General features: G+C 36.0%; 1 protein-coding gene across 8 annotated transcripts in view; it reads right to left on the bottom strand.

The window, feature by feature from the left end:
• The window catches only part of WNK3 (WNK lysine deficient protein kinase 3), a 158,045-nt gene that overhangs the window by 127,172 nt on the left and 16,650 nt on the right, over positions 1-14,223 (bottom strand). For all 8 annotated transcript variants that reach the window (XM_082717470.1, XM_082717475.1, XM_082717473.1 and 5 more), the window contains one exon: positions 8,456-9,110. In XM_082717470.1, coding sequence (XP_082573596.1) covers positions 8,456-8,992 — 537 coding nt within the window. In that variant the 5' untranslated portion in view covers positions 8,993-9,110. The remainder of the gene's footprint in view (positions 1-8,455; positions 9,111-14,223) is intronic.

Below are 14,223 nucleotides of genomic sequence, written 5' to 3'. Positions count from 1 at the left end.
TTTTATTTTATTTATGTGAGCAGTATGTACACATATTCCATGTTATTCTTTATTCTCTTTTGCATATCAGAAATATTATATTTCTTTTTTAAAAAGTAAAAAACTAAGGCTCCAAAATGTTAAGCTACTTAGCTTGCCCAAGAAACCCAAAGGGCACAGGTATCACTAGAACTCAGGTTTGCCATATTCTGAATCCTGAGTACTTTCTAGTTCACCGCTCTGCCTCTCAGAAAGAGTCTTCACAGCAATGACTGCAGATACCTCATTCACAAACCACTTTCCTTGGAGAAACAGTGTAGCATCCCAGAACTAAAGCTATATGAAATAAACACATACTAGGGTAACAATAATTTTAAGTAAGTGGTAATACCAAAGTACTAATCAAGAAATCAGCATATAATAGTTATGGCCTGGTCATATTAGCATTTTAAAGCTTTTAGGCAGCAATAGTATCAGTACCTTTTTAAAAAGTGCTCATCAATAGTAGTTAAGATAGCACATGGAGAAGGGAATGAACCAAATACAGAACCAGGTTCACCTGTCTTCCAGTACTATTGAACAAAGAGGATGTCCTCATCCAGGCAGGACCTGAGCATACAGTTTATTTGCTTGGTCTATTGTCTTGGCAGAACATACAAAGGGACTCTAGTTGCTTTGTTCTGATTCTATTCTTACCAAGCCAGTTTCTGGTTATAATTTAGTGTCCCATGTATTTAGCCTACAGACCAACTAGAACATTTGACCTACCAAATGTACTCCTCATTCTAAATTAATAAATTTGTGTCCTAGATTCAGGCTTTTGAATGAACACAAGTCAGTCTCGCCCACATTTCCAACCACCTCTGGACACTGACAGAAGATGAAGGCCAGATATTGAACCAAGGCAACCCAGCCATTAAATTATTCCTCAGAGGCCCCAGGCCAGGGAGTGTCCTTAAATGACACCATTAAGTATCCCTTCAGCCTTAGTAGTTTAATATTAAGAACTTTATTTTAAACAGGATCCATTTATGAAACTGATCTAAATTCATTAAAAACAAAAGAACGATCTGCTCAAATAACCAATGAGGAGAAAGTTCTTAAATAATCTATGTAAATGTTTCATATATATAATTGATGAATACAGTTCCCTGCTCTATCCTTTTGGCAAGTTACTTAATGTACTTAAACCTCAGTTCCACCATCTGAAAACTAATCATCTCTACTTCATACAATTACTGTGAAGATTAAATAAAATATTCAAATTAAGTACCTATCTGGGTACTCATACAAGTGCTCGATTAACATTAATTTTGATAAATGCAAAGTATATGATATCATTATTAATAATTTAAAATATACTAAAATTCCTCAACCACAAATTTCCCAATTATTGGGCTCTCAGAAACTTAACAGTCATACTTAGGAAGTGACCACATAAAACTAAGAGGTAATTCCAATGAAGAACTGTAGAAGGAACCTGGGAAATAGAAAATCACCATTTGAACACCAATAGTAATACTTATTACAGGCAAGATACACCAATGGTTGTTGAAACAACAGGGCAAAGTTTGAGGAGAAACTGATACTTACATAGTCTCAAAGTATCTACTCCCAAGATATTTATCAATCTACAAAGGGGAAAATATTAATTTTACAGTAGAAAAAATCTATTAGCCACCATCCTAAACAAGTGATCAAGGTTATCATCCCCAGTACTCTAAACAACCTCAGGTACCCCCTGCTATGACACACTGAGAAGGCTGTATAACTTCTATAGTATTCTTCCCAAAATTCATGGCCTAAATCTAATCATGAGAAAACATGACAAACCCAGATGAAGCAACATTCTATAAAATAATTGAGCAGTACTCTTTAAGATCATGAAAAGGAGAGGAAAGGCTGAAGAAGTGTCACAGTTTGGAAGGGACTAAGAGCATGTAACAACTAAATGCAATGTGGGATCCTAAATTGGATCAAAGCATTGAAAAAGGACATCAGTAGGAAGACTGGTGAAATCCAAGTAAGTGCTGGATTAGTTATTACACTAATTTCAATTCCTTAAGTTTTGATAAATGTTCTCTGGTTAAGATATCATCATAAGGGGAAATTGAGTGAAGGGCATACCAGAACTTTCTATACTATCTTTGCAACTCTTTGGTTAGTAGAAATTATCTCAAAAAAAAAAAAAAAGTTAAAAAAGAAAACTAAGTAGTAAACGAGTGGTATCACCATTGCCCAATACTCCCAACCCTACTATTTCTTTCAAACAAACCTATATTTAACAGTCCTTTTATCTTTTTACTAATTTCAATCTCCAAGCCTTCTTACTGACTATAAATTCCCTCTACTGTAAGTCTTATGAAAATACAGCCTGTGTCTGCTTTTCCTCCCCATTATGTCCCTAGCACTTAGCACAGTTCTAACACATATAGAACTGAATATTCATTTGTTGAATGAATGGACAATGAATGAATGGCAGCTGTGTGTATTCTATTCATTTCCTATTTCTGTTGTAACAAATTGTCACAAATGTAGTGGTTTAAAACAACACAAATTTATTATCTTCTACTTGTGGAGATCAGAAGTCCTAAATGAGTTTCACTAGACTAAAATGAAGGTATTGGCAAGGCTGGATTGGTCTAGGGAAAAATCTGTTTCCTTCTAGCTTTTAAAGGTTTCCCACATTCCTTGTCTCACGCCCACTTTCATCAACCACTTCACTCCAACCTCTGCTTCCATCATCAAATCTTCTGCAGACCAGGACCATCCCTCCTCTCTCTAAGGACCTTTGATTACATTTGGCCCACCCAGATAATGTAGGATAGTCTACCCACCACAAAATCTTTAATCACATCTACAAAGTCCTTTTTACAATGTAAGGTAGCATATTCTTACATTCCAGGAATTAGGACATGGGCCTCTTGGGGTACAATTATTCAGCCTAGTAGATGTATCAGTTTGTTCTTTTAACTATCAAACAGATCGTTTAAAACTAACTCTGAACTGAGAAAATAAATGTTATTTTCCAGACTGAGTCTGTCTCTTGCCACCCTCACCCTTTGTCATTTTATGAAAACATCTGCCTTTGGTTTATACTTGATAGAGTTATGTGACTAGTTTTTAGACAAAGAGATAAGAACATATATATTTAAGCAAGCCTTATCCCTCCTCCCTTCAATGTAATCTTCTTTGTTTGTGAGAGTATTCCACTTTGAGGGCTAGGTCAGATGAAAAGACAGGAATCAAACTGAATAACAATATTTTGGGAGTGCTTATATGTAATGAAGCATTTTCTTGTGTGGCTCAAACAGAAATTGGAAGCATTTCCAAGAAGGCCATAACAAACTTTTGAGAGCAAAAGTATCCCAGAGTGAATACTTTGGACCACAATATTTATTCAGAAACAGAAATTCTAACATTTTTTTATTTTTCTTTTGGAAATTCAACTATTTACATATTATTATCTAATTCTAATTTTACAATTAAATGTAGGGCTGGTATTAAAAAATATACATCCCCAAAGTGCTTTTAGATCCTGAATGAAAATAAAATGGAAAGAAGTTTCTCCACAATTATGATAGGTACATTGGGTGTAGAAGTATAGATTTTTAGACTGCTACTTCCATTGCATTGCTCTGAAAGTGCATTAGAATGCTCACTCAACATGTCAACTCGCTACGGTCAACTGAGTCTTTTGTAAAAAATCTCTTCTTCAGTGCCATTTTTGGTTCAGTTCAGACCCTATAACCAGACTTGCTAGATGTCTAGTTGTTAGATGGAGGCCCATTAAGATCTAGAGAATATAATGCTAAGTGAAGTAAGTCAGAGAAAAATAAATACCATATGATCTTACTCATACAGGGAATTTAAGAAATAAAAAAGCAAAGGGAAAAAAGAGATAGGGCAAAGCCAAGAAACAGATACTAACTATAGACAAAAAACCTGATGATTACTAGAGGGGAGGCAGGTAACGGGATGGATTAAATAGAAGATGGGGATTAAGGAGTGTACTTGTCCTGATGAGCACCAGGTGATGAACTGTTGAGTCACTATACTGTACACTATACTGAAACTAATACTACACTGTACGTTAACTATATGGTGATTAAAATTTTAAAATTAAAAAAATTAATTAAAATAAAAAAGGAGGCCCATTTAATTACCCTGAGAAGCAAGCAATCCCGTATCTGACCCCACAGTGAAGCTTATTATAAGAACACTCAAATACATTTTAGAAACAGTCAAATAACAAAAAAATTTTCAGATATCTATGATGTCTCTTTACTTGGAAAATAGTCCCATTATATGAAAACTCAATTCCATCAGGAAAACAAATGACAAATGCACTAGTGGAAGTATTTTTTCCAAATTAGAGTAAAGCAAAAACTGGTTATGTTTCCATGCTATTGATTCTTAAGCTGGTAGGGGAAGAAAATATTATAAATTTTTGTGACTGACTCCTTCTAGGGGGTTACTAAACAAGCCTTTCAGTAACATCTGACCAGGTCTTTCAACATCATAAACTAAAACAGTCTTCCATACAGCACTTACGACTTACAGCCCTCACTCACAGTAAATTACCAATTTACCAAGTAGTTTAGCAAATTCTTTAGAAAGAACAATCGGTCAGCCTTCCCACTAATGCATAAAGTTATGGAGACCATAAAATATGACAAACTGTTGAAATGCAGACATTTACAGCCAAATCCTAAATCAGACCAACATCATCAAAGAGTTTGTTAAACATCCTCAAAGTCAAATATCAGCAGTAAAATCTCTCTCTTCTGGTTCTTTGCACTGCCATAAGGTCAAGGTATTCTAAACAAATGGATATGGCGCTTTTAACAACTGTTACACAAGGCTCAAATATCCACAGTGGGGGAAAATGTCATCAAGAGAAAAAGGTATAAAAGTCTTTTGTTAAACTGTTAAATGAAACATGCAAAAAAAATTTTTTTAATTCAACTACCTAATTTCAGGGAAGCAGATTTAAGCAAGAGGTGACATGAATGCAATAAAATATAAATATTTTAGTGATGTTAATAAATAGAAAGCACATACCAAATTGATAAGTATGGACATACTAATTTTATATATTATACACACAGACACACACACACATATAATCAAAGAGTGGAGAAGAATTTGGAATACTTTAAACATTTAAATTATTGACTGGGATGTTTTTCTACAAAATTGTTTAATTATATAACAAAGACGACTTTGTGGAAAAAATATGAGAAATTATACATTACAAACTGCATAATACTCATGTTTTTCCTAATTACAAATATGCAGAAAATGAAGTGATGTCTAAAAATTGTATCAAGTCCACCAATTCTGACAAAAACTGCAATTCTTCTTGATGTAAGTTAAAATGTATTTTATATATTTACAGCGTTTGCTCCACATGGATATTACCAAATCTGGCTATGTGTCCAATCACCTGGGCAACTTTTTAAAAAAATAAGTTCCTGGGTCCCATCTCTTAGAGATTCTGATTTGGAAAGTCTGGAGCATACAGCAGGAATCAGTATCTATGATATAATATAAAGCATATGTTGGTATATTAAGGAAATTCCTCCTCTAATTCAACTAGCTCTTAGACTGGTGGCCCCTTCTTTCAGGGCTTTTCAAATACTACTGTGCATACAAATTACCTATGGATGTCACTAAGAAGCAGATTCTGATTCAGTAGGTCTGGGATGAGACGTAGAACCTGTAGTTCTAACAGGCTCCCAGGTGATGTCCATGCTGCTGGTTCAGGAACCACACTTTGAATACTAAGACCTTACAGGCTCTTTCACTCTCTCCACAGGTGAATGATAGAAGGCACTTCCCTAAGTGGTCCACCACTAGAATGTTTTAAGTTTTACCTAAGCATCCTTTAGCATAGCTAGAGTATACAATTTGCAAAATACTTGACATATTTTTACTATGTATCCTATTACCAAGTGGATGGAAGCTATTTCCCCTATTTACAGAGTATCACTAAAAGATGAGTGTTACCAATGGCACAATGTAGAGATGAAATTAAAATGTACATAATTTTCACTATATATACAAGGATGTTGGTCACAACCATGTTTACAACAGTGAAATAGCGGAGAAAATTCTAGATGTCCAACAATAGAGGACTGATTAAATAAGTTATAAAGGTATCTATTAAAAATAATAATTTAATTCATGGTTACTGGTAATCAAAAGATGTTCATCATAAGTAAAAACAAAAGGTTTTGCAAAACCTTATAGTAACAATCCCACTGTGGGGGAGAAAAAACAGTCATGTACACATTTGAAAAAAAAAAAAAAAAAAAGAGCCCGGGGTGGGGGCGGGGGGGAAGAGCCCACATTAAAAAAAAAAAAAAAAAGAGCCCATTTAAAAGCATCCTCAACGGGGCGCCTGGGTGGCTCAGTGGGTTAAGCTGCTGCCTTCGGCTCAGGTCATGATCTCAGGGTCCTGGGATCGAGTTCCGCATCGGGCTATCTGCTCAGCAGGGAGCCTGCTTCCTCCTCTCTCTCTCTCTGCCTACTTGTGATCTCTCTCTGTCAAATAAATAAATAAAATCTTTAAAAAAAAAAATAAAAAAAATAAAAGCATCCTCAAAATGGTGGAATTTCAGGTGATTTTGATATTTATTTGTTCACATGACTTAATATTTCCACTACAACACAGACCTTATAAAATTCTGAAATTCTGAAAGGGCAACAAGGGGGTGAAAAGAAAACCAAGCAAACCCACACATACACACATCTTTGGAGAACTACTAGAATGGCTTGACTGCTAGGTAACTTGCATTCCAGAGAGCCAAGCACTTTCAAAGCACTTCGAAATCTTGTTAAAATTGCAGTCTTGCGGGCGCCTGGGTGGCTCAGTGGGTTGAAGCCTCTGCCTTCAGCTCAGGTCATGATCTCAGGGTCCTGGGATCGAGCCCCGGGCTCTCTGCTCAGCGGGGAGCCTGCTTCCTCCTCTCTCTCTGCCTGCCTCTCTGCCTACTTGTGATTTCTGTCAAATAAATAAATAAAATCTTTAAAAAAATAATTGCAGTTGGGGCGCCTGGGTGGCTCAGTGGGTTAAAGCCTCTGCCTTTGGCTCAGGTCATGATCCCAGGGTCCTGGGATCGAGCCCCGCATCGGGCTCTCTGCTCAGCAGGGAGCCTGCTTCCTCCTCTCTCTCTGTCTGCCTCTCTGCCTACTTGTGATCTCTGTCTGTCAAATAAATAAATAAAATCTTAAAAAAAAAAAATTGCAGTCTTGCGTTCCACCCCAGACTTACTGAATCTGAATCTTTGACAATAGGCTCTGGAATCCACATATGAATAAAACACTAACTGTTACAGATGGTGAAGTTTCAAAACCATGTTGTTTAACAAAAAGCTCCCTAGAAATGCAGGGACCTGGACTAAATTTCAACCTATCTAAATGGCAACCTACAGCAAATTCAGAATGGGTGAAATCAGAGCACCTACATCCACATCCATATGGAGAGACCACAGGTCTCTGAATAACAACAAAAACCTGTACTAAGTGACTTGCTCTACTCAATCTTAAGCATCTCATGTGAACAGTGACATTTTCCATGGGCTGACTGAAGTCACAAAGGTTTTCTTTATATTTGAACTGTATCTATCTAAAACTATTCTTATTATAACCCCTTCTATGATGTTCTGTCCCCATTTAGTCCTTTGTTAGTTAAAAGTACCACACAAATATGGAACCAAATACTGAGGAAATTTAATCTGTTGTTTTCATTTCTCTTTTCTAAACACATTCCAGTTGACTAACCTCAGTAGGTTCTGGTGATTATTTCTTCCAGAGATCCTCTCTGAGGTAAATTTAAAGCATGGACAAGTCTATATTAACAAGTCACTGGGGCCCCTGGGTGGTTCAGTGGGTTAAAGCTGCCTCTGCTAAAGCTGACCTCTGCCTTTCAAATAAATAAATAAATAAATAAATAAATAATATAAAAAAATACTTTCTAAAAAAAAAAGTCATCAAAGAATCAAGCATAATATTTTCTGTTCTGAAAAACACCATACGAACCCCAAAATATTTGCTTAAAAAAAAAGAGAAAAGGGAGGTATCGTGCTAAATATATCCCTGATATATCACACTCCCAAATACTTAGAACAATCAACTAAGTAATATTGCAACTAACTAAAATTTACTAAAAGTTTTCAAAATGAGACCTCAAGAGTTTTGGGGATTTCCCAACGTTAATAAATCGAGAACATTTTTCCAAAAAAAACAATGATAAATTTTTCCCCCTTTAAAACAGGGGGGAAGAAAGAGGAGGAAAAAAAGGCTGCCATGAGCTCCTAAGAGGATCTAGGAAAAGAGCATAATTTCAGGGAGGTAGTGGACAAGCCTTTCGTTTTATTTTAATCCATGATATGTATTACCCCTGGACCCCTCAGAAGGCCAGGCATGCTAAAACTGTAATTTATTAAGACCAAGAAGATTATATACCCACCTGCAGCTCGCACCAAGCAACCTCAACCCATGTTTCAGTGTCCAATCCTTTATATACTGTTTTAAATGCTCCTCTTCCCAGCTCAATGTCGAATTTCAGGAACCTCCCACTAGGAGAAGTAGCTACAGCCTTCATTTCTGCTTCTTCTTCCATTTCCTTTTCACTTTTCTCCTTGAGACAATCTTTTGAGGACTCTGAAGTTGCCTTTGAACACTGTTCATATTTAACTTCTTGTCCACCTCCTAGCACATTTGTAGGAAGTTTTTCTACTCTTGGAATATTGGTTGTGGTCTTCATTCTCTCATCTTTGGAGGAAGATGCAGCAATTTTATCATCTTCCATCATCTCAACACTCTTTCGGAAGAATCTCTTCCTTTCTGTAGTCTCCCCAGAAGCAGAGAAGGTACTATTTTTTTCTTTTAGTCTAGCTTCCGCTGTCAAAGTTGCTGCAAGCTGAGGAGCTCTGTCTTCCAATGAAACTCCATCAGGTTTCTCAGAATCTTCTGTGCTAGCTGGCTCTCCTGAATCAGTAGCCATTGTAATTGAGGTTGGCACTAAAATTTTTCCTGTTCCACTCTTTAGTCCAGTTACATCTCAGGTATCAGAATTATCAGAATGGACTTCCGTTTATTTAGTCATATGTTTCCATAGCAACCTGAAGGGGGGGGAAACGGATATTTTAAAATCACCCCACAAAGGAAATCATTAAGGAGAAAACAAGTCACCTGATTGTTTAATCCCTTTTTTTCTTAATAAGAAATTTGTTCTTTTTCTGTCCAATCTTAGCAACCAGGAGACTCTAGGGACTGTGTCTTATCTTGTTTACCACTGTAGTCCTCAGTGCCTAGCAGACTACTTAGCATACAGAGCTCAATAAATCTTCATATTGTATGAATGTTGATGAGGAACTTAGTTCTCAGCACCAGCTATCAATCCATCACATTTAAAACAAGTATTCAAAACCTGAGCTCACTTAGCTACAAGGTAATACACAATAAGTAAAATAAGCACATAATTTCTCAGTGAGTGATTTTTATCTAAAATTCTGAAATTACTCCAATTGCAGTATTTTTATTGTGGTAAAATATACTTAATATCAAATTTGCCATTTAACCATTTTTCAGCGTACAATTCAGTGGCATTAAGTACATTTACAATGTTGTACAATCACTACCACTATCCATTTCCAGAACATTTTCATCATTCCAAACTGAAATTCTACATCCGTTAAACTCTCCATATCCCCAGCCTCTGGTAATCTCTATACTACTTTCTGTCCCTATGAACTTGCTTATTCTAGGTACTTCAATATAAGTGGAATCATACGATATTTGTCCTTTTATGTCTGGCTTATTTCTCTTCACATCATGCTTAAAGTTCACTCACGTTGTACCGTGTATCAGAATTGCATTCCTTTTTAAGGCTCAACAATATTCCATTGTGTGGATATACCACATTTTGTTTTTCCATTCATCTGGTCAATGGATTGGTTTTTTGTTTTTGCCTTTTTTTATCCTTTTAATAACAACAGTGAATAATGCTATATGAACATCTAATGGTAGTTCCAAATAATGTAAATACTTGTTAATGAGCTTACCCTCAAATATTAACATAAAGAAATGGCTTTCAAATATCACTATACTAAAAAAATGGCAAAAAAGACTTAAAAATATGCATCCTCTTGAACCAGCAATTCCACTTATAGGAACTTGCCTTAGAAAATAGTCAAGAATCTGGGCAAAGATTTAACTATAGCACTTATAATTTGGAAAAACTATCCTAAACATAAGCCTAATAGAGGTTTAGTTAAATATCAAAATGAGATGTGACACAGCATTAAGAAACACTGAAGTTTGGGTGTGACTGTCTGGCTCAGTCAGTAAAGCACAGAGCTCTTGATCTCAGGGTCATGAGTTCAAGTCCCATGTTGGCCATTGAGCCTACTTAAAAAACAAAAATATTAAAAAAAAAAGAAAGAAAAACACCACAGTTTTTAGTGAGATGAAAAGACATTGCCTATATGTTATACAGATAAATGAAAAAAGAAATATATACAACAAGCTTCCATACACATATGTACACACTATATGAACTCTGAATGGTGGAATTATGAACTTTCTGCTTTCTTGTATTTTCTAAAACTTTCCACAATGAATGTGTGGAAATACGTGGAATTCATAAGGAAAAACCTTTTTTCAAAAATGATAAAACTACCAGTAAGAAAATTCTCCCTTCCCACCACAAACATGCATCACGAAGTTAAGCTTACATACCCATTATCATGTTATATGCCTCCAAAGGCACAATTTGCTATGCCAAACGAAGCATACACAGAAATACCAAATTTGAAAAACTGAAGAAAACCAACCCTGAACTAAAACAAAATGAGGAGAAACACCCCAAATTGTTCTACACATTTAACATAATTCCTATCAAAATTCCAGCTGGTTTCTTTGCAGAAATTCACCAATTGATCCTAAAATTCATACAGAACTACAAGGGACCCAGAAGAGCCAAAACCAAAACCATTTTGAAAAAGAACAAAGTTGGAAGACTCACTCACCCTTTCCAATTTTAAAACCTACTACAAAGCTATAATATTAAGATAGTGTGATACTTGCATAAAGAGGTATAGATAAAGGGAGTATAAATAAACAGTCCAGAAAAAACCCCACATATTCATAGTTGATTAATTTTCAACAAGGGTGCCAAGAAAATTCAATAAAGAACAGTCTTTTCAATAAATGGTGCTAGGACTATTGTATATCTACATGCAAAAACCTGAAGTCAGATACTCTAAGAAAGGTTTCCTGGGAAAGATCCCCAAACTGAGTTTTAAAGAAAGAAAATTAGCTGGTCCAAGCAAAGCGACGATCACAAGCAAAGTCATAAAACAGTATGGAATAAGTGCATATAAGTGGTATCATGAATGATAGTTTACTCACTTATTAGAAGCACGTAGATGAGGACAGAAAGGCAGATAGTCACTAAGGATTTCTATGCCATACAATGTAAAACAAGGAGACCAGTTAGAGAGCTACTGCCACAATTCAGGGAAGAGATGCTAAGGTTTCAGTGAAAACAGTGGCAAGAGGGACAGACTCAAGACATGTTAAGCAAATACTAAATGCAAGATTTATATCTAAGTGAATATGGTTGTGAGGCAAAAGAAAAGCCTATAAAAATTCCCAGAAATGTGCCTATCAGATGACAGAACCAGAAGTAACTATGTTAATACCAAAACTATTCTGTGAGGTTACACTGCCAAATCAATACACTTTAAGACTCAGACTAGTACTGCCTGCAAGTGAGAAATAAGTATCTAACAATGCTTTACTGAGGCAGAGATTTTTTTCATTAACTTATTCCAACATAATTTTAGACTTGGAAAAAAAAAAACCCTGCAAGAATATACAAAGAATCCAGTATACCCTTCACTCACATTTTCCAAATGTAAACATTTTAGGTAGGATATTCTTAAGAAAGAAGAGTATTATTCACTTTACTTCACTAAAGATCGCTTATCCAGAAACCTTAAGAACAGAGATCCATAAGTAAGATAAAAAGACCTCTTAGCAGACAAAAATACATAAAATTGGAGAATTTAAGTTGGAAAAGGCCTTCAAACATTTTTAACTGCATAACCTCTTTTTAAAAATTAAATTTGGGACCCCTGGGTGGCTCAGTTGCTAAGTGTCTACCTTTGGCTCAGGCATGATCCCAGAGTCCTGAGATCTACTCCCAGCATGGGCTCCTTGCTCAGCAGGGAGCCTGCTTCTCCTTCTGCCTCTGCCTACCCCCCCCCACCCCACCGCCGCCCGCTTGAGCTTGCTCTCTGTGTCTCTGACAAATAAATAAACTCTTAAAAAAAAGAATAAGAAAAATATAAATCTTACTCAGAATTCGAATATAAAAACAGTAGTGTTGCTCTGGTATAGTAATTCTAACACATTTGGTCACCTGGTTTCCTAAACTATAAGTATAAGAAGAAATAATTAAGGGGAATGGGGAAATAAGTGTTCCCCAGTCTTCTAAATTCTAAAAAAGCAAAACCCAAGACAAAAATGTTCCTAGATACAAAGAAGGATATTTTTTAAGTATGAGAAAACTGGAAAGAAATAAACAGTTCAAAAACAACAGTAGAGTACTTTAATACCCCATTCTCAGTGATGGAGAGAACTAGACAGAAAAGCAAAAAGAATCTGGAAAACTTGGTCAATACAACCAGCCAATTTAACCTAACTGCCATCTATAGAACACTCCTAATAAGAGCAAAATATACATTCTTTTCAAACACACATGCAAAAAAACTCCAGAGCAAATCACATATTATACAATAAATCTCAATAAATTTATGAGAACTGAAATCAAAGTATGCTCTCCTACCACAAAAGAATTAAATTAGAAATGAACAATAGAAAAAGGAGATATATATAACTGGCCCTTGAATAACATGGGTTTGAACTGTGCAGATCTACCTATGCATGGATATTTTATGATAGAGTACTGTGAATTTGCTCTCTCTTGATTTTTTTTATTAACATATAATGCATTATTAGCCTCAGCGGTACAGGTCTGTGAATCGCCAGGTTCACACTTCACAGCACTCATCATAGTCTTTTTATTTTCTTAATAACATTTTTTCATAGCTTATTTTATTGTTAGAATACAGTATACAATATATATAACATATACAATATGTGCTAATCAATTGTTTATGTTATTGGTAAAGCTTTGGTACACTATTACTACAAAGTTTTTTTGTTTTTCTTTAAGATTTTTTATTTATTTATTTGACAGAGAGAGATCACAAGCAGGCAGAGAGGCAGGCAGAGAGAGAGGAGGAAGCAGGCTCCCTGCTGAGCAGAGAGCCCAATGCGGGGCTCCATCCCAGGACCCTGAGATCATGACCTGAGCAGAAGGCAGCAGCTTAACCCACTGAGCCACCCAGGTGCTCCAACTACAAAGTTTTTAGAGAACAAAAAGCTATATGCAGATTTTCAACTGTACAGGGGTTGGTGCCCCTAATCCTCACATCATCAAGGGTCAATTTTAGATCAATGGAATAGAATCGAGAGTCGAGAAGTAAACCTTAACATTTACGGTCAATCGATTTTCAAATAAGAGGCCAAGACTACTGAATGGGAAAAGAATGATCCCAGAGTCCTGAGATCTACTCCCAGCATGGGCTCCTTGTCAGTTTTTCAGCAAAAGGTGCTAGGACAATTGGATATATCCACATATAAAAGATAAAGTTGGACTCCTACCTCACACCATAAAAAAATGAACTCAAAGTGGATCAGAGACATAATATAGCAGCTAAAACTCTAAAGCTCTAAAAAAAAAAACACTGAAGTGAATCTTAGTGACTTCAGGTTAAGCAATGATTTCCCAGATAAAATAACAAAAATACAAGTGATAAAAGAGAAAACTGAGAAGATGGACCTCATCAAAATTTAAAACTTTTGTGCTTCAATGGATGCCATCAAGAAGGTGAAAAGCAAAAAGACTGACCAAAAATATGTGCAAATCACATATCTTATAAGGGACTGGTACTCAGAATATATAGGGAATTTGTTTTTCTTTATTCATTCATCAGAGGGAGGATGGGAGGGAGACAGAGAGCGAGCAAGTGAGCACGCATAAGCACAGGAAGCAGTAGGCAGAGGAAGAAGGAGGATCTCCACTGAGCAAGACCTGAGCAAGGAGCCCCTTGAGGGACTCCATCCCAGGAGTCTGGGATTATGACCCAGGCTGAAGGTAGACAC

Source organism: Mustela nivalis (assembly GCF_964662115.1).
Source record: "Mustela nivalis genome assembly, chromosome: X".
NCBI lineage: Eukaryota > Metazoa > Chordata > Mammalia > Carnivora > Mustelidae > Mustela > Mustela nivalis.
Note: the sequence above shows the minus strand (reverse complement) of the source record. Positions and strands in the feature narration are given on the sequence as shown.